At 50.6% G+C, this 25,057-nt stretch overlaps 1 protein-coding gene across 1 annotated transcript; it reads left to right on the forward strand.

Annotated features, from left to right (window-relative positions):
* Nucleotides 1–5,826: 5,826 nt before the first annotated feature.
* LOC132320224 (olfactory receptor 10AG1-like) lies at nt 5,827–6,765 on the forward strand. The gene has a single exon (XM_059832497.1). The coding sequence runs from the start codon at nt 5,827–5,829 to the stop codon at nt 6,763–6,765; it is 939 nt and encodes a 312-aa protein (XP_059688480.1).
* The last annotated feature ends 18,292 nt before the right edge of the window (nt 6,766–25,057 follow it).

Genomic DNA, 25,057 nt, shown 5'->3' on the forward strand with positions numbered 1-25,057 from the left:
CCTTGTGATGGAGACACAGCTGATGTTTGTGATTCATTTTCAGGTCCCAGAGTCTGACATGAGGGGATGATCGCATCACAGCTTGGGAGAGGGTTCTCCCTGTCGCATGATCCTGCATGTCCCATATCCTGCAGTGTTGTGCATTAAGGGACTGAAGGTCTACCTGGAGTTCTTTAGACTCAGATTTAGTGCTGCCAGAGGCCCTTCAAATCTGAAAGGTGGCAAGGGGGGTTTTGGGTTTGGGGTTTTTTTGCCTTAAAATAAGTATTTTGTGAACTGTCTAAAAAAGTACTGACCGCTTTGGTTGAGGAATTAGACTTGCTCCAACTCAGGGCCTGAAAGCATTGCATGTTCTTCATATCAAAGTCTTCACCTGTATCTAGACAACTCTACTTTAGACTGTGGATTAATTAAGGATGACATAACCTTGTGCCTGTTTGAGTGTCCTGCAAACTCAGGATGGGATTCATCTGGATTAACCTTATTCATAGAATCACAGGATCATTTAGGTTGGAAAAGACCTTTAAGATCATTGAATCCAACCATTAACCTAACACTGCCAAGTCCACCACTAAGCCATGTCCCTAAGTGCCACATCTACATTTCTTTTAAATACCTTCAGGGATGGTGACTCAACCACTTCCCTGGGCAGCCTGTTCCAGTGCTTGATAACCCTTTCCATGAAGAAGTATTTCCTAATGTCCAATCTAAACATCCCCTGGCACAACTTGAGGCCGTTTCCTCTTGTCCTATCATTTGTTATCTGGGGAAAGAGACCAACACCCACCTCACTACAACCTCCTTTGAGGTAGTTGTAGAGACCAATGAGGTCTCCCCTGAGCCTCCTCTTCTCCAGACTAAACAACCCCAGTTCACTTAGCCGCTCCTCGTAGGACTTGCTCTCTAGATCCTTCCACCAGCTTCATGCTCTTCTCTGGACAGGCTCCAGCACCTCAATGTCTTTCTCATAGTGAGGAGCCCAAAAATGAACACTTGATTTGAGGTGCAGCCTCACCAGTGCCGAGTACAAGGGTACAATTGCTGCCCTAGTCCTGCTGTCCACACTGTTTCTGAAACAAGCCAGGATGTCCTTGGCCTTCTTGGCCACTTGGGCACACTGCTGGCTCATATTCAGCTGGCTGTCAATCAACACCCCCAGGTCCTTTTCTGCCAGGCAGCTTTCCAGCCACTCGTCCCCAAGCCTGTAGCGTTGCATGGGGTTGTTGTGACCCAAGTGCAGGACCCGGCACTTGGCCTTGTTGAACCTCACACAATTGGCCTGGGCCCATCCATCCAGCCTGTCCAGATCCCTCTGCAGAGCCTTCCTACCCTCAAGCAGATCAACACTCCCGCCCAACTTTGTGTCGTCTGCAAACTTACTGAGGGTGCACTCGACCCCCTCGTCCAGATCACTGATAAAGATATTAAAGAGAACTAGCCCCAGTACTGAGCCCCGGAGAACACCATTTGTGACCAGCCGCCAACTGGAGTTAACTCCATTCACCACAACCCTTTGGGCCCGGCCACCCAGCCAGTTTTTTACGGAGCGAGGCGTGCGCCCTTTCAAGCCATGAGCAGCCAGTTTCTCCAGCAGAATGTTGTGGGAAACAGTGTCAAAGGCTTTACTAAAGTCCGGGTAAACAACATCCACAGCCTTTGCCTCATCCACTAAGCAGGTCACTTTGTCGTAGAAGGAGATCAGGTTAATCAGGTTTAGTACCAAGATCTCAACCACTTTATTTGCTTTCTGAAAAAAGTTCACCCTATAATGCATAATTTCAAGTGAGGTATTAACAGCATCCCTTTAAAGGGAAACATGAAAAAAGAAGACAATAAAAATCTGTGCCTGGACTATAAAGTTCTTCGGTTCCATGTAAAGAAGAGCTGGAGTCAAGGGTCAACAGGGTTTGGTGAATAGCTCACATAGAGATTTGTGAGCACTGGTTTGAGAAGAACAGCTGGCACATTGGTACAGCAAGGAAACAGAGTCCAACATTTCCATCCTTAATCAATGGGGAATCAAATATTGCTCAAAACCAATATATTCTTAGGAAGATGCGGAAGAGGATGTTGAACGCCTTGGAAACTCTAATCCAGACTCCAACCCTAACCCTAACTAACTCATACCTTACCCTTGCTTTAACGCATCCTGCAAAGCCAACAGCACCAATGTAACCAAATCTGTAATATCATAATATCATAAGGGCAAGCCTACTGTGGTAACAGCATCAGAAAAACCAAATCTGGATCTAGAGGTAGCACAACCGGGACAGACACGTGAGCATCCTGTCATCACCTTGTCAGTGCTGGTTCAAGGCCTGGCAGCACTGTAGGCACCACTGTGTGTCACCCAGGTCAGACTCTTGGGTCAGATCAAGCGTCTTTCAGTCTCATAGACTATATTGACTGTTTCTCTGTTGATGCAAACAGGATCTTGCTTACCAAGATATCCAGGCTGCAGATGGGACACTTCTCATGCCATGACTTATTGGAGTAGCTCTACTCACCCTAATCTTTCCCTGTATTTATGATCCTACAGCTCTCACAGATGGAAATCACCCTGCAGTGCCTGGATTTGGCCATGATTGCTCCAACTCACAGCATTGACTCTCTGTAGCCTTTCTGACTATTTGACCATAAGTGGTCCTGATCCTGCCTTTGTTGGGTATCCTTAAAAGACAGAGGCTGTTGGATTATGTGTAAGGTTTCAGAGTAAGCAATCAAGGATTGCATGAACAAGGGCAGGAGATGCTCTCCTCTGGAAAGGTTTTTTGAGTTATTGGCTATAAAGCCACCGAAGGCTGCCTTGATCAGATTCAGTCATCCATTTTTTAGGCATTGGGGTCGTATTAATCTGTACAAACATGGGTATCTGCAGTGGAGTGACAGGACACAGGCCTTCTTACCTTCCCATGAATCTCCAACCTGAGCTTTCTCTCTAGGCACTATTCGGATGTGAACCTGAGCACAGACAGTATGAGCAACTGGAGTTTGAGTTCTCAAGGCCACCTCCACCTTGGAGCTAATGTGGAGCACAGCCAAGATGGAGACCCAGGGAGGAGGTGTTGTGGAGCAGCCTTTTCTGTTGATGCAAACTAAAGCTAAACACAGACCGAATTTGCGAATTTTCTGCTCCCTCCTTCCCTTTTTTTTTTTTCTCTCACAAGCTTAGTGTTTTTCCTCTGAGCAGCTAAATCTCATTTCTCAATTTCTCTATTTTTGAAAGTCATATTCCTGAAGTTGCTCAGACCCTGCTAATCATGCAAATGCCCATTATTCTGACAGTCTTTCCATCGCTGTTTCATTAACAGCTTTGGATGTGCTGTGGGTGTCTGGGGAGGAGCACTGGTAGCACTAGCATTGCTGTCTTCTCTCCTGGGATCGCTCACTAACTGACTTATAACCAGGTAGGAACACGAGTGGAGGAGACCTGTCCGGAGAACCCCATCCAGGTGTTTTCCAGGGAAATGACAGAGAGGAAAAGAGCTAACTACCGTCTCCTGCAGCATCATGGACTGAGGAGCGCATTCCTGCATTGTGGCTTCTGACAATGGTAAATCCCTTTCGGCATGCTTTGAAGTGCTGAGACACCATGGCAGCACAACCACTGCCAAAAGCAGCTGTCAGCATCTGTGTGGCTTGGCTGGGCTCAGAGGAGCAGGTTTTATTCAGCTTGGAGAAATGCTGCTGATAAGACAGTCACTGTGTAAGGAGTACTCCGGCAGTTTCCCACAAGCAAAGCTAGTCGAACCTGTGCACTCTGTGATCTTGTGAAGTACTAACATATCTGGGCATTAAAAAGAATATGCTGTCAGTTTGGGGGGAGTTTTAAACAAGCAGGCAATGCTGATTATGGAAAACCTTCCTATAAACGGTTGCTTTCATTTAAAAATTTGTGTACAATAAATGCAAGTCTCTGACAGCACTTATGGAAATAAAAGTATTTCCTTTTCCTACGCACTTGCATGCTTAAATTGGGAGATCAAGAAACAGATCATGGTCACTTTTCCCTCACATAAACCCTAGTTTTATCTTGGGGATTTTGAATGGCACCTCTAGGAGAACTTCAAAGATAGGACTTACAGAAATAGGCAGGAATAGTAGGAAAAAAGTAAAAAAAAAAAAAAAAAAAATCACGCTCTTAAGACTGCATGTCTCTGTGAAATCAAGGGTTCTCTTGAAAAAAACATCTTGTGTTTTTCACTTGGCTAATGTGAATGCTTTTATGACATGTTTTCTAACCAGCTGCTCTCATTATTGATTCATTAGAGTTGAAGACCACTTCTCGAAGGCAGTTAGCGATAGCTGCAGAGACCCAGCCAGCATCCTCAGTTCTCTCTGCCTGGAAGAGAACATATCTTCTCCACATTCAACTGAGATTTTAAAAACCCTTTCAGTTGAGTCTGTTATTCATAAGAAGCTACCTGCTATCGCCGAGCTGCTAGCTAATGGCTTGTATCCTTCAAGTGTGATCCGCGAGAAGTCTTTGTGCTCTGGGAAATGGGAAATGCAAAAGGGAAGGCTCAGTTTCCCAGACAATGAGAGCATAGCCCTGAATTGGTCAAGCAGTTGGATTAGATGATCTTTGTAGGTCCCTTACAACTGAAATATTCTCTTCTCTTCTCTTCTCTTCTCTTCTCTTCTCTTCTCTTCTCTTCTCTTCTCTTCTCTTCTCTTCTCTTCTCTTCTCTCTTCTCTTCTCTTCTCTTCTCTTCTCTTCTCTTCTCTTCTCTTCTCTTCTCTTCTCTTCTCCCTTCCCTTCCCTTCCCTTCCCTTCCCTTCCCTTCCCTTCCCTTCCCTTCCCTTCCCTTCCCTTCCCTTCCCTTCCCTTCCCTTCCCTTCCCTTCCCTTCCCTTCCCTTCCCTTCCCTTCCCTTCCCTTCCCTTCCCTTCCCTTCCTTTCTCAGGCTTGCAGGGGATTTGGAAACATTACTGGGTTGGCTTCAGAGCGGCCCTTGGTTTCATTTGTAAACTGCCATAAATCCATGCAACAGAGCATCAAGGTCAGGAACAGGGAACTAGACAGATGTCATTCAGAAACTGTAAAAGACTTTTCAGGAAAACTAGGTATCTTGGGGAGATCACCCACTCTTCCACCTTTAATCATCGTCCTCTTCAGACGCTTTGAAAACTCTTTGAGATGGTGTTGTGATTGTTTGCATAATGCCTCCTTTCAGTACCCTGAAAGCTTGTGATATATGGACAAATAGCAACTTCTCTGCCTTGGTGAAATGCCCCATAGGTGCATGAATGTCCCTGATTCACTGACAGATAGAAATCTGTCTTCTTTCTGATAGACTTCACCCATCAGACATGTGAAAATGAATAATTTGGATCAAAAGCATGTCTCCCTGCTCTCTGTGTCTGGACAGACCTTCAGGAGATGAGTTCTTGTCTCTGAAAAGACCTGAGATGAACCTCTCTCACTAAAATCTAAGAGTGAAATCTTGCATTTCCCTTGCCTTGCCTTGCCTTGCCTTGCCTTGCCTTGCCTTGCCTTGCCTTCCCTCATCTATCACGAGACATTGGCTTTTATTAAGCCTCCTCTGAAGAAGGAAGAATAAATTGTTCTGGTCCTTACAACCAAACCCCATCGTTTCAACTGAAGGGCTCTGTTCTCTTTTCTTCTTAGAAGCCTTTTGTCAACAAGCAACTGGTGTTAGACTCCGATACAGCCATGCAGATCTTGTTCGGGCTTTCCTAATACCGCAGTCACACCTGTGCTGATGCCTTTAGTCTTTCACTGGGCTAGAGGGGTGTGTCCTGGTGGATGGGCCACTGCCATTGTCCAGTGAGCATGTTGTTTCGATTGCTCTGTAGACAGAAAATGCCCCAAAGACAAGGCTTGCAGAATCACACAGCCGGACATGGATTTCTTCTTCTGGGATTTTCTGACCATGCCAACCTGCAAGACTTGCACTTCACAGTCTTCCTGTTCATCTATCTCATGGTCCTCGTAGGGAATGGCCTCATCGTGCTCATCACTGGGGTAGACCCAAGCCTCCACAGCCCCATGTATTTCTTCCTGAGGAACTTATCCTTCCTGGAAATCTGCTATACATCAATCACTCTGCCCAAAATGCTGCTGGCTTTCCTGACGGAAGATGGCAGGATCTCTTTCCTTGGCTGTGCTGCCCAGCTGTATTTCCTGGTTTTGCTGGGCAGCACCGAAAGCCTTCTCCTGGCTGCCATGGCCTACGATCGCTATGTAGCCATCTGTGACCCCCTGCACTATACCCTCATCATGAATGGGGGGCTCTGTGTCAGACTAGTAGTGGGGTCATGGGTGGCTGTCATACCAGTACAAGTAGGGCAGACTTACCAGGTGTTCACTTTGCCCTTCTGTGCATCCCGTGACCTTCATCACTTCTTCTGTGATGTCCCCCCTCTGTTGGAACTGGCCTGTGCAGACACTTTCTGGAATCAAGTGATGCTACACACCATTATCCTGGTATTTGCAGTCCTTCCCTTTTCCTTGATAGTTTTTTCTTACACTCAAATTGTCAGGGCTATGCTGAAAATGCCTTCAGTTCTGGGCAGACACAAAGCCTTTTCCACCTGCTCCTCACACCTTGGCGTGGTGACTCTCTTCTATGGCTCGGTCATGGTTGTGTACTTTAAACGACGGTCAGGTGACTCTGCAGATACTGACAAATACCTTGCCCTGTCTTACACAATTGTGACCCCCATGCTTAACCCTGTCATCTATAGTCTAAAGAATAAGGAAGTGAGACGTGCCCTGAAGAGACTCCTGTGGAGAAAGTGATACTGCAGAGTATGTGAAATATGCCTAAATAGCACCAGAAGTCCCAACAAGGTATTTGGTTGTCTCATACTAGCTCAGACAAAATCAATGTCCTGCCTGGCTATGATCCTCCTCAGGAAGGGGACAGGTCTCCTGGGGCATTCCTGTCATCTCTGATAGTTCCATCTAAATATCTTCATACTTCAGAACATCTTCAGTTCCCCTGGAGAGCTGACTGCAAATAGCTTGTTGAAGCTGTGTCTGCCCAAGCTGCCAATACCATTAAAGGAAAATAGTCAAAGCAGTCAAGAGCGATTAGAGGGGGACACATCCAAGGAGATGATGACTACTCTCAGGTCGAGAAATCATTTACTAGACCCCAGTGACTATCCAGAGTGTCCTTGGATGGAATCAGTTTAGGAAAATTAAAGGGCCTGAAAATCATCATCCCCTGGTATGATGTTTGCATTGAGTTGTACAATACTTGACAAATTTGACATAAATACATTTAAAAAAAACCCAAAACCAAAACTTCTAGGAGATGTGCATGACCGTGCTGCTTTTGGCTGGGATTGAGTTAATGTTCTTCACAGTAGTTAGCATGGGGCTGTGTTTTGGATTTGTGCTGGGAACAGTGTTGATAAAGCAGGGACATTTTAGTTATTGCTGAGCAGGGCTTACACAGTCAAGGCCTTTTCTGCTCCTCACCCCACCCCACCAGCGAGGAGGCCGGGGGTGCACAAGAAGTTGGGAGGGGACACAGCTGGGACAGCTGACCCCAACTGACCAAAGGGATATTCCATACCATATGATGTCATGCTCAGCAATTAAAGCTGGAGGAAGAAGAAGGAAAGGGGGGACATTTGGAGTGATGGCGTTTGTCTTGCCAAGTAACAATTACGTGTGATGGAGCCCTGCTTTCCTGGAGATGGCGGAACACCTGCCTGCCGATGGGAAGTGGTGAATGAATTCTTTGTTTTGCTTTACTTTCCTGTGCAGCTTTTGCTTTACCTATTAAACTGTCTTTATCTCAACCCATGAGTTTTCTCACTTTTACTCTTCCGATTCTCTCCCCCATCCCACCTGGGGGCAAGTGAGTGAGCGGCTGTGTGGTGCTTAGTTGCCAGCTGGGGTAACACCACGACAGTCCTTTTTGGTGCCCAACGTAGGGCCCGAAGGGTTCAAGATAACGACAGGTTTGATTGGAATGCGCTCGATCGGATTTATAGCTGTTATTGCTGTTCAGCTATTAAGCGGCAGGCTCCTGGGCTTGCCATGGGGCTTGCTTGCCTCACTGTATATTGGAGTCTAGTGCTCGTTAGTGGCTGCTTTTTGCTGCTCACTGTACTGCCATACTGCTGAACATCTCCCTCTGCTGTGCCTGGGAACATGTTGATAACAGCAATGGCCATGCGCCTGGGCTGGCAGATGGCCAGGGCATCGCTGCTGGTTCTGTGCTGCTGTACTGGACAGGCTGGAAATCCAGTGTGAACTGGAGTCGAAGGGACTGTGACCTGTGGATGAGTTCACGTGGGAGCAGGACACCCCGAAGCGTCTGTGTCCGTGGATGAGTCCACATCAGAGCAGGTACATCTCGAAGCATCTGTGGCCATGGTTGTCTGTGCCGCAGCAGGTGTACCTCTGAAGGGATTGTGGCCCAAGGGTAAGCCCACGCAGAAGGTACACCTGAAGCATCTGTGGCTGTGCATGAGGTCATGCTGGAGCACCTCAAAAGTGTGTGGCCATGGATAAGCCCACGACAGAGCAGGTACATCCCTGGAGGGACTGCAGCCATGGGTAAAGCCACGCTGGAGCAATTTTACTTCTGAAAGGACTGTGGCTGTGGGTAAGGCAACGCTGGAGCAGCTAGCTATATCTCTGAAGGCATTGTGACCCATGGATAAGGCCACGCTGGAATGGGTGCACTTCAAAGCAACTGTGGCTGTGGATAAGTCTATGCCGCAGCGGGTATACCCTGGAGAGACTGTGGCTCATAGATAAGGCTCCACTTGGAGCAGGTACACCCCTAAGGGACTGCAGTCTGTGGATAAGTCCAGGCTGGAGCAGGGGCAAGGGGAAGAGTTCATTGCAACGTTAAACCCTAAAACCTGGCCCAAGGGGACCAGGGATAGAGATTGTCATGGAAATACATTTAAGTTGTTGTAACCCATGATTGGAGTTGCATGTTATAGAAATTACTATAACAGGGACTGCCTGAACCAATGGAGGACAAGCCTTACAAGAAGCAGTGCAAGTGCAGCAATGACCTGACCTGAACTGGCTGTGGTGCCCAATAACTCCACGCAACACACCACCTCTCCTGTCCTGAGTGACCACCATAAGAGATGGAGCCCAAAGTCAAAGACTAAATGAACTCAATGGACATTTTGTGAACATTTGTGGACATTTTACAGACATTTCACAGGGGTGATCATAGACTAAGGGAATGATCTGTGTACTATATCAAAGGATGGGAAAGATGATGGTAGGTAATGAGAATGTATTGGATAGTGTGCTACCTGAGCATGACATGAATGGTATGGAATAAGGGGTGGAGAATGTGCTGGTTTTGGCTGGGATAGAGTTAACTTTCTTCATAGCAGCTAGTATGGGGCTGTGTTTTGGATTTGGGCTGAAAACAATGTTGATAAAGCAGGGATGTTTTAGTTACTGCTGAGCAGGGCTTACACAGAGTCAAGGCTTTTTCTGCTTCTCTAACCACCCCACCAGCGAGGAGGCTGGCGGTGCACAAGAAGTTAGGAGGAGACACGGCTGGGACAGCTGACCCCAACTGACCAAAGGAATATTCCATACCATATGATGTCATGCTCAGTATATAAACTAGGGGGAAAGCTGGCCGGGGGACCGCTGCTTGGGGACAGGCTCGGCATCAGTTGGATGGTGGTGAGCAATTGTTTTCATTTGCATCACTTGTCTTACCTGGATTTTATTTTGTTGTTGTTGTTATTGTCCTTCTCATTACATTTTTTATTATTATTTTCATTAATATTATTATTTAATTTCTTTTCATTTCAATTATTAAACTGTTCTTACCTCAACCCATGAGCTTTCTCACTTTACTCGTCCAATTCTCTCCATTACCCCACCGAGGGGGAGTGAGCAAGTGGCTGTGTTACTGCTCAGCAGTAACTAAAACATCCCTTCTTTATCAACACTGTTGCCAGCACAAATCCGAAACATAGCCCCATACTAGCAACTATGAAGGAAGACAACTCTATCCCAGCCAAAACCAGCACAGTCCTCCAGGGCAGTTTCCCATGAAATCCAGACGAGGAGCTCCCTGAACAAGACAAGAATTTCCATCCTGCACTCCAAAGCTCTGATGCTGGCATTTGCCTTGCACTCCTCTCTTGGGAATATAGACCCCACCATCTGCTGTTCACTGCAGCCACCTGACACCGACCCTCTGTGGAAGAGCTCACATACCCATGGTTCCAAGTGCCTATGGCTCTGTCTCAGATATTGGCTCCAGAAGGTCACAAGAGGCCACCTGAAGCCTCTCATCTATCTGGGCCCATTCCTGGAGGAAAAGAGAAGCAGCAGGATTTGACAGTCCTCTTCCCATGGTGCCTCCCCCTGCATCAGCACCCTCATCTCACTCACAGGTGGGGATAGATCATCTGCTGGGTAACGAGCTCAGGTTCCAGATGCCACCCATCTTCTCTGGGGACTTGCTTCTTTTAGCCAACAGCCATTGCTGGCTCTTGCTCCACCTGCTCTCAACCCAACCACAGCTTCATCGCCCTTTTTCACCTCTGGCACCTTCTGTTCCTTCCAGAGTCCACTTTTGCCTCTCTGAGAGCCACTCCCAGGTGATCAACAGCCTCTGTAACAGTGGCTGTAGGGGAGAGGGAAGGTAGGCATGAAGAGTTACACTGACCTTGTGCCTCCAGGAAATGTCTTCTTTGTATCAGCCCTTAGGAAGCCCTGCTAAAGCATCTCCCAAATTGAGTGCTGGCAGGACGCTCTCCTGTAGACACTTCTGGTCTGAGTCTCATGACTTCTGCACCCCTGGGCTGGGTGCTCTGCCTGCCACTGCACGATCAGGCCACACTGCTACACAGAGGCAGAGTTCCCTGGCACACTTCTACACACAAATGTCTCTACCTCATGCCCTGCCGCTCTTTGGAAAGAAACACCTCTAGGATTTGCAGACATGCTTCGGGGCTGCCCATTGCTGTCACCCACACTCCTCTGGATATCCACAGAGTGCTGGGGGGTGCTTGGGCTCCTCTTCAATGAGGCCATAACCAGAGTGTCCACACAGGTCTCAGGACAACAGGTGACACCATCCAGGTCCGAAACACACCCACAGTAGGTCCTCTACTTCACAGTGGTAGTTGGTGTAAGGGCCAGCTCTCACTCCCTGCTTTACTACTCAGGGCTGTGTGAGCACTATCAGAAAATGTAGCTCCAGCTCCCCACCTGGTTCTGCTTCCTGGGCTGCCTCCATAGTGAGGCTCCCATGCAACTATTGCACATTATTGTGAAACAACCCACAGCATGCAGGATGCCTTTGCACGGCCTGGATGAAACGTCTGTGCTCCTGGGATGCAGCAGTTGCCTTGGGCTGCAGGTTCCTCTCCTCCTGCTCTTCCTGATGACCCACACCATGACCCTGGCTGCAAACCTCTCCACTATTGTGCTGGTGGTTGTTGATGGGCATCTCCACACCCCCAGGTACCTCTTCCTGGGACACTTGTCCTGCTGTAGCTCCACCACCCTGCCTAGGCTACTGTCCTGGCAGGGGACAGGGCCGTTTCCATCTGCTGCTGCATCCTGCAATTCTCCTGCTTTGCTTCTCTCACAGGAGCAGAGTGCTCACTCCTGGCTGTGATGTCCTCTCATCACCGCGTGCCTGGCTGCAGCCTGCTGCTCTACGCAGCCCTGAGGAGGGCCAGATCCTGCCTGCAGCTGGCAGCTGGGCCATGGATCAGTGGGGCCCTGGCCATGGTGGCCAACACCTCCTGGCTGTCAGGCATTGTCTTATGTGGCCCCACCGACTTCCACCTCTCCTTTTGTGAGTTTTACCTTCTCCATTCTCTGTATTTTCTTCATCTCCATTGATTATAAAGTTGCACCTTATCCAGAGGTCTCCCAGGCCCTGTGCCTGTATAAGGTGTCCTCATTGGCCCTGCATTCTGATGCTTTGTTCTTGCCATGGTGTTTCTGAGATTGTTACAGTGGAACTTCCATTCATCACCCCTTCCATTACACTAGTAACCCCTTTTTCTTACCTGCACTGTCCTACGTCTGCTGAAGTTGTTGTCCTGTTAGAGGAACTATGACTCACCATGAGCCATCTGCACATGTACCTTAAATGCTGACATGCTGGAGCTTCAGAGCACAGGGACCTTGAGACACTTGGGGATTTGGCCAACAGAAACCTCCTCAAGTTTTACAAGGAGAAGGGGTGAAGGGGCAAAGTGGCACTGGAAGGCCTGGACTCTGACCAGAAGGGCCTGGGCATTATGAGGGATGCCCTATGAGCCACTGGGAAAGGCTCAGCATGAATAAGGCCAGCTGCATACGGGGCAGTGTTGGGAGGAGCGTGGCCACCCAGACAAGGGGAGTTATCGTCCCCCTCGACTCAGCACTGGTGTGGCCACACCTGCAATCATAGTCTCACAGAAAGTTTTGGGTTTGAAGGGACCTTTAAAGATCACCTAGTCCAATCCCTTCTTTTCAGGGACATCTTCAACTAGGTCAGATTGCTCGAAGCCCCATCCTAAATGACCTTGAGCACTGCCAGTGATGGGGCATCCACAACTTCTTTGGGCATCCTTTTCCAGTGTCTCACCACCCTCATTGTTAAAAATGTCTTCCATATGTCCCATCTAAATCTATCCTCTTTCAGTTTAAAACCATTGCCCCTTGTCCTGTTTAAAACCATTGCCCTGGCCCTGCTAAAATATCTGTCTTTCTTATACGCCTCCTTCATATATTGGAAGGCTGCAGTACGGCCTCCTTGGAGCCTTTTTGTCTTCAGGCTGAACAATTCCTGGACTTCAGTAAAGCCTTCGACACTGTCTCCCACAGTATTCTCCAGGAGAAGCTGGCAGCTCATGGCTTAGACAGGTGTACTCTTCGCTGGGTAAAAAAACTGGCTGGATGGCTGAGCCCAGCGAGTCATAGCAAATGGAGCGAAATCCAGTTGGTGGTCGGTCACAAGCGGAGTCCCCCAGGGCTCAGTTTTGAAGATGGTTTTGTTTAATATATTTATCGACGATCTGGATGAGGGGATTGAGTGCTCCCTCAGTAAGTTTGCAGATGACACCAAGTTGGGAGGGACTGTTGATGTGTTTGAGGGTCGGAAGGCTCTGCAGAGGGATCTGGACAGGCTGGATGGATGGGCCCAGGCCAATTGTATGAGGTTCAACAAGGCCAAGTGCCGGGTTCTGCACTTGGGTCACAACAACCCCATGCAATGCTACAGGCCTGGGGACGAGAGGCTAGAAAGCTGCCCTGCAGAAAAGGACCTAGGGGTGTTAATTGACAGCCGGCTGAAGATGAGCCAGCAGTGTGCCCAAGTGGCCAAGAAGGCCAACGACATCCTGGCCTGTATCAGAAAGAGTGTGGCCAGCAGGAGTAGGGAGGTGATCGTGCCCCTGTACTCGCCACTGGTGAGGCTGCACCTAAATGCTGTGTTCAATTTTGGGCCCCTCACTCCAAGAAGGACATTGAGGTGCTGGAGCGTGTTCAGAGAAGGGCAACAAAGCTGGTGAGGGGTCTGGAGCACAAGTCTAACGAGGAGCGGCTGAGGGAACTGGGGTTGTTCGGTCTGCAGAAGAGGGGGCTGAGGGGAGACCTCATGGCTCTCTACAATTACCTGAAAGGGGGTTGCAGAGAGGTGGGTGTTGGTCTCTTCTCCCAGGCGGCAAGCGACAGGACATAAGGAAATGGCCTAAAGTTGCACGAGGGCAGGTTTAGGCTGGATGTTAGGAAAAATGTCTTTACTGAGAGAGTGGTAAAACACTGGAACAGGCTGCCCAGGGAGGTGGTGGAGACACCATCACTGGAGATGTGGACGAGGCATTGTGGGACACGGTTTAGTGGGCATGGTGGTGTTGGGTTGATGGTTGGATCTTACAGGTCTTTTCCAACCTTCGTGATTCTGTGATTCTGTGAATTCTAACGCTCGCAGCTTTTCTTCATAGGAGAATTCTTCCAGGTCTCAAAAAATATTTCATGTTGCTGCTCTTGACCCGCTCCAACAGGTCCATGTCTTTATTGTGCTGGGGCCCCTAGAACCAGACACAGTGTTTCAGATGAAGTAGTATGAGATTGGTGTAGAGAGGGAGAATCCCTTTCCTCCTCCTGTTGGCCACGCTTCTTTTGATGCAGCCCAGGGTATGATTGGCTTTCTGAGATGCAAGTGCACATTGCCAGCTCTTGTCCAATTTTTCACGCACCAGCGTGCCCCAGTCCTTCTCCACAGGTTGCTCTCAATCCAGTCATCAACGAGTCTGTATTGATACTGGGCTTTGCCCTGACCCAGGTGCAGGGCCTTGCACTTGGACTTGTTGACCTTCAAGAGGGGCGCATGGGTCCCATTTACCAGTTACTTAAACAACTGAATGTTTCTTTCCCATGGCTTAGGGTCTTGACTATACTTTTCCCCTGGCATATATCTTTTCAGATAGTGAATTCCACCAGGGAATGATCCCTGCAGCCCAGGCTCCCACTAATCTTGGCCTCTCCAATACGTTTCTCTGAGTTGGTGACCGGGCTAGGGAGTTGGGTTTGGGTTTAGGCTGCAGGCATGTGGTGAGTGTTTCTGCTTTGGCATTCATGTTCAGGGAAGGGCTAAAGATGAGAGCTCCAGCATAGGTACTAGGCTTAGGGTACAGGCAAAGGCTTAAGGTGAGCTGCACAGTGCCACGTCTGAGGGGCAAGGGTGGGTAGGCACTCTGCCTGTAGCGGCCCTTGTTGAGACCACAACGGAAACCTCAGCTGCTGAAGACCAAAAGCATCATCACTGTGATGGGCTGGGGATGAGCACGGGCACATCCAAGGGGTTACTTGACACAGGACGCCTCTGTCTCCTTGCTTTGTCATCCTGAAATCTCTGCCTCTGATTTTCTGCTCTAATCAGCCCCCAGGGAGGCACGCTTCAATTTCCTGAAGCAGCTTCATCACCCACAGCCCTCGGCAGGCCCTACTAAACCTCCAGGGCTCTTGACTCCTGCCATGGCCCTCCGCGCTCCCTGACTCTCTCCTGGGAGCTTGTTAGTGTGCAGCAACTGTAAGGAGTTTAGTCTTGCATCTCAATTTCGGCATGCTTGCAGAGGGACTTCCAGGAGAGACCATCTTGCAGGAAGGCTTTTGCTAAGTGTGATGATGTTAACAAGCACCTGATGCCACACAAGTTCATTTCTTTCTCAGTCCTAACTCAGGAATACTTTGAACGTTGACTGTAAAATGTTCCCACAAAGCACCCCAACCTCATTTCCTACAGGTGGGCATGGGATGAGGAGGCACAGGCAGCCAGGTAGATGTGACCACAGGGGGAGGGGCAGGGAGATCTCTAGAGACCTGAGCTGGTGACAAGGCTCTGGGATGGAAATTTGGCCAAGAATAAGGCAAAGTTGATTGAATCTGCCAAACTGTCTCTTTAGCCAACTCACTAATTGTCTGTATATTTATCATTTCTTATCTGTCTGCCAAACATATTTCTTTTATGGTCGTTCATCGCTTGAGGAAGGTGGACCTTATTGGAGGCTTAGACTTGGCATACAGTTGAGGAGTCCGTTGAGTCTCTTCATTTATTTTTTTCACCCTTTACTTCTGTTTGTTCAAAATTAATAAGAATCCTGTGTGTATTTACAGCCAAGTCTCAGGGTAAATCCGGTGGGAATTGGTGCAAAGGAGCTGTAACACTCAGCTGCAGACTTCATTGTGGAAGACTGATGTAGGAAAAGAATACAAGTGCCAGGCGGCCCCTGAGAGAAATGGTGGGGCTGGGGAGGTGGGGAGGAAAGGTGCCCATACATTGGGGGACCTCGAGGAGACGGCTGCTGCCACCTCTCCAGACCTCCTTAGGAGACCTTCTGCATCAATATCAATTGGAGAAAGCTGCTATCACTTCTTCTGTAGAATGAAACTATAATTTCAAACCCCTTTAAAAGTAAAAAAAAAAAGAACAGCCCGCTTTTTTATTGAGTTCTGATTGAAATCTTCCACTTTAATTAGACTCCTGAGACCTTTCCAATTAGCTGTACAACTCTGGAAGTGCTGAAGAAAATTAAGGAAGAGATGTGCCTCCTTAGGTCTTTCTGCACTTTAACGAGCCCCATGGGGTATTTGGTGCTGAGTCCATGAGCCTCAGATACTGAGAGGAGATTGAAGAAGCTCTCAAGGAGTTAAAGTCAGAAGCAAAAGCCAAAGCATCTTGGAGCATTAATTGGCCCCTCTGAGGGCCATTACAGACCAAACCTCCCCATGCATTTGTTTGAGCAGAAAATTGGAGGCTGTGATGACAGGTAGGCAAAGGCACTGTGCAGGGGGGTCTGACGCTGAGTAAAACTTGATCTGTTTTATCATGGCAAGCGGTCAGCCCTGCGAAGGGGGACCCTGTCCCTCACCAAAGAGCTCAGGGCTCTTCCTGGAGCAGTGTGATGTGGGGTGGGCAATGCTGAGAGAAGGTACCACACCTCCCAGCCTCCCTGGGGGGGTGCAAGGAAGTAAGGAGGCCTCAGTTCCATGAGACTAACATGTCTGCTCTCAGGCCCTTGTAGCTGAGCCAGCTGCCATAGCCAAGGGGACAAAGACCTGCAGGCTGTGGACACCAAACTTAGGTCCTCACCTTGCACCCACCGTGGCATCTCCCTACCTTTTCTGATATCTCTTCTTCCTCCCTGCCTGTGCCTTGAAACACAAAGCATTGCGCTGATCCAGGCTCCCTTGCGTGACCTCTGGCACCACAGCACTACCCTTCAAGGCACATCTCTTTCTCTTCCTGTCCAGCCTCAACCTCCCAAGCTGCATATTGTCACGCTTTTCCTCATGTGGTTTCCCACTGCAGAGGAAAGCTCCACCATCTCTGAAAACACCCTGAAACCACCTGAAACTCCTAATTTCAGGCTACTCTCTTACTCCCACACAAGCCTCCACATCATCAGGACAAGGAAGCCCAGGTCCTTCAGCCTCTCCACACAGGACATGTGCTTCATGTTAAACCCACCTTTGCAGGCATCCTCTGGACACTCTCCTGTTCCTTCCCACTCTTCAGAATGGAAAGCCCCACAGGCTTTTACAGGTGTGGCCACACCAGTGCTGGGTCGAGGGGGATGATGACTCCCCGTGTCTGGGTGGCCATGCTACAATGCAGCTCCGTATGCAGGAGCTGCCTGTATTGATGGTGAGCCTTTCCCAGTGGTTCATATGGCATCCCTCATAATGCCCAGGGCCTCCTGGTCAGACTCCAGTCCTGTCCCACTCTGCCCCTTCTCCTTGTAAAACTTGAGGAGGTTTCTGCTGGCCCAATCCCCAAGTGTCTCAAGGGCCCTGTGCACTGAAGCTCCAGCACGTCAGCATTCAAGGCATGTGTGCAGATGGCTCATGAGGAGTCATGGTTCCTCTAACATGACAACTTGAGTAGAGGTGGGACAGTACAGGTAAGAGAAAGAAATGCGAGTTTAATGCAAGTGATGATGAAGGTGGGAAGTACCACTGTAACACTAAGCCAGCTAATCCTCAATCACACTGAACCTCACAGGAACTTCACAACGAGCAGTGAGGTTGACCTACATCTACGTGCCTCACATGGTCACTACCACTCCTCCCTTTTCAACTACAGGATCAAGTCTGGTGACAGCAGCAACAAAAAGCAGCATTTGGTGCTTTCCAAAACTTGCAGCAGGCTCCTGCCAGCAGGCAGCAGAGGGGCATGGATGCAGAAGCCACCCTGACAAGAACGTTGTGTGTGTTGACAAAACTTTTTGGTTGAAGACAGACGGTGGGAAGGGCTGAGTAGCTTGTCATGACAGGCAGAGCACAGCCTGACTCTTTCACGACTAGTTCGTGTTACTACAAAGGACAACACGAAGGAAATGTGTGCTAGCAAATGGCCTGGATCATTAGTGTTACTCACAACCTTTTGGTTCCAGAGGATGAATGATCCAACCAGTTGAAGGGGATGTGCGTGACAGATGCAGAGGGCAGTGGGGCCCATAAAAACTTGCCTACTTGGCAAAAATGCTTGCGAGGAGCCAGTCTTCCCAAGAAAGGCAATCTGCAAAGTCCTTTTTTGCACAGATGAGCACCTGAATGTCCAGGGTGCTGCTGTCCTGCTGAAGGATCACAGCAGGTCTTTCTGAAGACAAATAGTGTTACCTGAATCCAGATCTCTGCCAGACTGGCCCGATTATTTTATCAAAATACTGCTCTGATCACAGGAAACACGCAAGAGCAGATCAGACAATTGCCAGTAAACAAGCATCCCATTTAAGTATACTGCCCATATGCCCTACGCCTCTTTGCTACTAACAGAAACAATTTAACATTGGACCTATGAGGTCAACGAGTTCATCCGCTTAAAATCAGTGCAGGGTTTGTCCATGTACTTCTCCTCCTGCCCAGGAATCAGTCAAACAACAAACCTGTTTGTTGAAAGCAGGATGCAATTCTTTCCATACGAGCAGAACGGAACGCTATTCTGTCTGCTCCAGGAACATGAAAAATGGTTGTTGTTGTTCTTGTTGCTTTGTGGTGAACTAAAATTAAACCTGTTTCTTCTCTGAAATCAAAAGCAAACATGTGAGTGTGAACAATTCAGTGGAAAGGAGCAGAAAAAAGACCTATGTTCAAAAATACCCAACTGACTTAGGAACTGGGAATCAGGTCATACAGGACCTGCATTCATTGAAATGTACAGAATATGTGCATACCATCTGCAGACTCCTTCAGTTTACTTCTACCTTTTCCTTCAGTTTACTTCTACCTTCTCCTTCCTTCTCATCCAGTTGAGGATACTTCTAAGAGAAAGAGCTAATTTTGCCACCATGTGCAAACACGTGGAGAATACAGACCTGCCTCAGCACTGGGAAGAGGACTGTCAAATCCTGCCGCTTCTCTTTTCCTCCAGGAATGGGCCCAGCTAGATGAGAGGCTTGAGGTGGCCTCTCGTGGACCTTCTGGAGCCAATATCTGAGACAGAGCCATAGGCACTTGGAACCATGGGTACGTGAGCTGTTCCAGAGAGGGTCGGTGTCAGGTGTCTACAGGGAACAGCAGATGGTGGGGTCTAAATTCCCAAGAGAGGAGTGCAAGGCAAATGCCAGCATCAGAGCCTTGGAGTTCACAATAGAAATTTTTGTCTTGTTCAAGTATCTCCTAAGCGGGATTTCATGGGCAAGTGCCTTGGAGGACAAAGGGGCCTCAGACAACTGCTTCATCTTCAAGGAGAACCATGTGAAAACACAAGACCCCTCCAGGCTTTTATGGATAAAGGTGATCAGCCATGGCAGGAGGCCAGCACACTTTCTTATCCCCCCCTGCCATTGCAGTTGCCTGTGCCTGATCCTGCCCACTTGCCCTCCCCACAGGCACGTTTGCACTGGAAATCCAAGAAAATCCCAGCGCTCCTGCCCTCGAGCTGACATCTCCCCTGATTTGGTAGCCTGGCCAACCCCAGAGGCAGCAGCTGCCCCGTGCCCCTGTGTGCAGCCCAGGGCATGGGTCGCACCCCCCTTTCCCTGTTGGTGCCCCAGCTCCCAGCACTGCTGTGCTGTGCCCATGTCCCACCCTCCTGCCACCAGCCTTCCCCTGAGCCCGAGGCAGCTCCAGCTCCCTTGGAGGGCTCTGACCAAGCCTTCCAGGAGCAGGTTGCAGTGGGGTGCCAGGGGATGGGCTCTTGGCAATCCAGGCTGGCCGGCCTGGGCAGGGAGAGGGCAGCCTCCATCTGTGGGGATGGGCTGGGACTGGTTAGAGGGACGTCCCTCAGGAGCACACCTCTTGCACTCCAGTCTGCACTGAGGCAGGGCTGGCACCAGGACAAGTGCTCCTGGGGTAGAGCAGAAGTAGCTGAGCTGGGAGAGGCTTCGACTGACGACCCACAGGTAGGAGCCCCAGCTTCAGCAATGTGTTCCCCCTTGGCCTTTTGCAGAGCTGCTCGGTCTTCTTCCCGCTTTCCCTGCTCCTCGTCCCTCCACCCTCCTCATGCCCAGGGCAGAGCTTCCCCCAGGCTGGGCACTGCTTGAGTGATGCGGAGGGTCGCAAGAAGGGCTTCATTAAGTGTGCTGGCAGCCAGCGGAAGGCAAAGAATAATGTGGGCCCACTGCTCAGAATAGGCTTGGAGAACAACTTAGGCAGGAGCTATGGCACATCGAGTCTGAGTGTCAGTATGCAACTGGTTTCTTCTTTGTTCATATCAGTGGTGGAGGTGGGTATCAGAGTTGTGCCTGTATGCACCCCCACTGCACCAAAGTCATTAGAGCCCAATACATTATTCTTCCTTTTTAAAATTATCTTTCTATCCGTGAGCCTTTCTGCATCCCTCACAGCTCCCACCCAGCAGAAATTACTTTAGGATGCAATGGTCCCCCTTTGTACCAAGAAGAATCCTGGTGTGAGAACATCCTGCAGGGCTTGCCCATGCCCCCAGCACAGTGCGAGCTCATCTGCAGGGGGCATTCCCGGGCTGGCACTCGGCACATGCTGTGGACTGAGGACCATCACAGCCCATCTCCAAGGACAGCCTGGTCAGGATCATGCAGAGAGGCCACAACGACCAGCTCCAGGCAATGACACACACTGTGGGTGCCCATTGAGCTCAGAGAAGGACACACAGAGATACCTCATCACCCAGCACAGAGGGACTGTGGCAGTGCCCGTGGGGTGACTGTGGGCAGAGCAGGGAAGACCTCCTCAGCTGGGCTGGCCAAGTCCTGCTGCCCCACATGGCCCCACAGCTTCATGGTGCAGGCACTGCATGGACCAGGGTGCATTCGGGGTGGGAAAATCTCTGCCCAGAACACTCCCCATTACAGCCATCCACGCTTCTTCCTCCAGCCGTGGCAGCCTCTCACCACTGCCTGCCCCTTCCCAACTCTAGTGGAATCCCACGTAGGCTTTTGCAACAGCCTCGCTGCAGGGTCTGGCAGCATCTGGGTCAGGAGAGATTGCACAGGGCTGGCCATGCCCCTGCAGGTAATGAGCCCAGGAGGAAGATGGAGTTTGCAATGCAGCAGAGTCCCTGCCCACAGCTCCTTGTATTACCAGAGGTGGAAATGGCCAGAGTTCAGGGCTGGTTTTGGCCAGTGTTCATGGGGCAGCTTCCTCAGGGTGTCCAGGGACCATGGCACAGACCAGGTCCTCTCTTTTCTACCTTTGATATCTTGCGTCCTTCTCCAAAAGGCCTGGCTGTGCACCGCGATCACACTGCTGTGTGCTCCCACCCTGCACACTCACACAGCTCAGCTAGCAGCGCTGTTTTCTGCTCCCAACAAACCTTCCAGCCCAGCCCAGCCCCTCCCTGGCTCTCCCCACCTCCCCTGCCCTCTCCCCAGACCACCGCAGCAGAGCAGCCCAGTCTGGGCCGGCCCCATGGCAGTTCCCGCTGCAGGCTGCTGCCGAGCTCTGGGCACTCCCACCACAGCTCCAGCCCTTCTGAAGGGCACAGCAGCTCCAGGGCCATTGAGGCTGTTCAGCCTCCCCATCAGCCCCAGGGCTGGAGCTGGCCCCAAGGGCACAAGGAGACACAGGCCAGTCACTCTCTGTCTCTCCCGCATTCATGCTGCAAGTGATGCCCAGCCCTGCCTGCCTCTGTCCCCCTCTGCCTCCCCACCAGCCCTGCTCCCCAAGACAGTGTGAGAGCCCCTTCCCTGGGGCACCTCAGGCAGCTCCCGCATCTCTGCCGTCTCCCTTCCCTGTGCCTGCTGCAGTTTCACTGGCTCCCACAGAACTGCAGGGTCATGGTTTGTGGGTATCTGGATTTAGTGCTTTGCTCTGGGAAAACTTCACCTTTGAGGGTGTTTCATCTTCTGAGTCTCCATTCACTGCCCTCCCCAAGACACACGGAGAGTGTCCTTTCTCTCCTGACCCCTCCAGACTCCTTTCCACAGGGAACAATATATGCCATCAGCCCTCCTATACATGTGGCAATGTAAAGAGGTAATGGAGAGCTCATGCAGCATCCACACGGCCCCTGGACACCAGGAATAGAGTCTTGCTCTACTTGCTGATCTCAGAGCTGCCACAAGCTTACTGCCCCCAACACAGGGAGAAAAGAATCAGAAAAGACCTTTTTAAAGTCTAATTCCTTGGGCTTGTTCTTGGCAGCAGCTTTTTAAGGACAGGCCAGCCTTCAGGCCCTGCACTCAGGAGACCCCTTTGATTGCTGAGATGCTGTCAGGGAGGCCAGATCTGATGCAGCGTTCAAAGCATTTGTGAAAGGGTCAGACAGGACAGGATGAAGCCTCTAGAGAAGTGGTAGGAAGCAGAGCAGGTACCTATGACTACAATTATCACAGGAGAAAGAGATCAGAGGCCTGGCCTAAGCCAAGCTCTGGGAGAACTTGCAGAGAAGGGGAGGGAGGTTACTGCTGGTGGAACAAGGTCCATGGGATCAATTTCTCCATGGCGTCCTTGAGCTCCCTGTTCCTCATGCTGTAGGTGAAGGGGTTCAGAGTTGGAGGTCCCATTGAGTACAGAACAGCCACCACCAGATCGAGGGATGGGGAAGAGATGGAGGGGGGCTTCAGGTAGGCAAAAAATGAAGTGCTGATGAACACAGAAACCATGGCCAGGTGAGGAAGGCAGGTGGAAAAGGCTTTGTGCTGTCCCTGCTCAGAGGAGGGGGACAGCACGGCCCTGAAGATTTGCACATAGGACAGCACAATGAAAACAAAATACCCAGAAACTAAGCTTGCACCACCCACAAGGACCCCAACTTCCCTGAGACAGTCTGAGTCTGAGCAGGAGAGCTTGAGGATCTGGGGAAGTTCACAGAAGAACTGGTCCAGGGCATTGCTATGGCAGAGTGGTAGTGAAAAGGTATTGGCAGTGTGCAGCAGAGCATGGAGAAACCCACTGCCCCAGGCAGCTGCTGGTGGCTAAAACAGTGTTGATAACACCCTGATGTTGTAGCTATGGCTGATCAGTGCTGGCGTAGCGTCAAGGCCTCTTCTGTTTCTCATTCTGAGTCTGCATCGAGGAGGCTGGGGTTGGACAAGAGGTTGGGAGGGGACAAAGTCAGGACAGCTGACCCGAACGGGCCAAAGAAATATTCCATGCCATATGGCATCTTGTTCAGCACTAAAAGTGGAAGGGAGTTTCTCCAAAGTAGCCCTTGCTCAGAGACTGCCTGGGCATTGGTCTGCTGGTGTGAGGGATTGCTTCTCCATCCCCTGTGTCCCTCCTCTTTTATTTTTCACTAATTATTAAGGTGTCATTATGTTGACCCATGAGGTTTTTTCTGACTTTTGCCCTTCCATTTGTCTCCGCCATCCTGCTGGGGACTGAGTGAGTGGCTGGGTGAGGTCACTTGTTCCCTGGAATCTCATAGGCGAGCAGATAGTCAATAGGTGGATATGTGGTGGTCAGGTCACTGGTGCCCGAGTAGCTGTTAGGCAAGGGGAGAGACATGGCCTGGGTATGTACTTGTGATGACACTCATGGCTGAGTAGCTGATAGGCCAGGACCAGGTACATGGCTTGCATAGGCCATGGTGAGGTCATTGGAGCCCGAGTACCTCCATGGCAAGTTCATGGCAGATGGAGAGATATGTACTTGTGAGGACACTCTCAGTTGAATATCTGATAGGCCAGGAACAGGCCTATGGATTGTGTAGGTGCTTGTGAGGTCATTTGTGACTGATTAGCTGATAGGCCAGGACGAGGCCTATGGGTTGTGTAGGTACTTGTGAAGTCACTGCTGCCCTAGTATCTGATAGGCCAGGAGCAGGCACATGGCGGGTTGAGATGCTGTGACATCACCTGCGGCTGAGTGGCGGATAGGCCAGGAGTATGCACATGGCTTGTGTAGGAGCTTGTGATTTCACTGGTGCCAGAGATGCTTTTAGGCCAAGAGCAGGCGTATGGCTTGTGTGGGTGCTTCTGATGGCATCAAAATAATACTTAGACCCCACCCCAATATGGCTTTTGAGAAGAACCGTCACCAGCAGAAGCCCGAACGCAGCACACACACATGTAACTGTAACTCATGAGCTCACAGCAGCAGTAGTAGGAGGGTGTGAGGTCACCGTCACCATAACTGCTCAGTACACAGCGGTGGCAGTAGGATGGTGTGATGTCACGTCACTGATGGCACCTCATGGCCGTGGGTCTCGGTGCAGAACGTCTGTGTGCATCAGAGGGGCATCACGGGGGACAGGAGCTGCCCGGCCCCGTGTCTGCGAGGCCGAAGGAGCAGCCCCCGCAGCCCTGGCTGGAGCAGTCGGGGTGGGGGTGGCTCGGGGGCACCGCGGGGATGTGCCTGGGCACGGTGCCAGCAGGAAACCACAGACTGCCTTCCCCGGGCGCTGCGGCGGGAGCGCGGCGAGCGCTGCGAGGCCACGTGGGCTGTGGTTTGTGCACCTGCAGGCTCCAGCTCCCGATCCGCCCGTGGGGAATAACGGCCCCTCGGTGACAGGCTGAGAATCAGGGACAAGTCTGAGGCTCTGGGCTGCATGTCTGCTGCCAGGGCAGGGACAGGTCCCAGCTCTGGCTCCTGTGAGGGACCCACCGTGGGGCTCTCTGGGGAGGGACGGGTGAGCCAGCACTCCTGGAAGGGAGCTCTTCCCCTGGCCAAGGACCTTGCCCAGCTGCTGCTCCCAGCACAGCGGGGTCTGTCGCAGGGGCAGGGGCTGTTTCCTTCCCATCCCAACACAGACCCCGGTGCAGCCCCAGCTCCATGGTTCCCACATCTCAGGGGCAGCTGGACGCTTGCCTCTTGGGTTCGTGGATGAGCCCAGCATAGGAGATGCTCAGTGCTCCCAGTCCCACAGCAAGGTTCAAGGGGTGACAGACCCATTTCCCCTCCACACCCAGCTTGTCCCGTGATGATCCCCTTCCACAGAGACCGTGACACCCGCAGCGGGACATATATGTGCCTCATATATGGTCATGAACGGCGCTGGAGAAGTTCATTGGAGGGCTGGGCCGTGTCGGAGGGGAGATAGCTCCCGATAACGTCTAAAAAGGTGCTGCTGCTTCGATTGGCTCCTCCTGCAGCTGGGCCAGCATCTGCAGAGATATAGTCCCCTGCCATCGCCTGAGTCCCCGGCAGCCGTGAGAGGGAGTGGGGCGCAGCAGGGCTGTGCCAGGAGGGCAGGAGGCTCAGGATGGGCACAGAA

This window comes from Gavia stellata, chromosome 34 (assembly GCF_030936135.1).
Source record: "Gavia stellata isolate bGavSte3 chromosome 34, bGavSte3.hap2, whole genome shotgun sequence".
In the NCBI taxonomy this organism is placed as follows: Eukaryota; Metazoa; Chordata; class Aves; order Gaviiformes; family Gaviidae; genus Gavia; species Gavia stellata.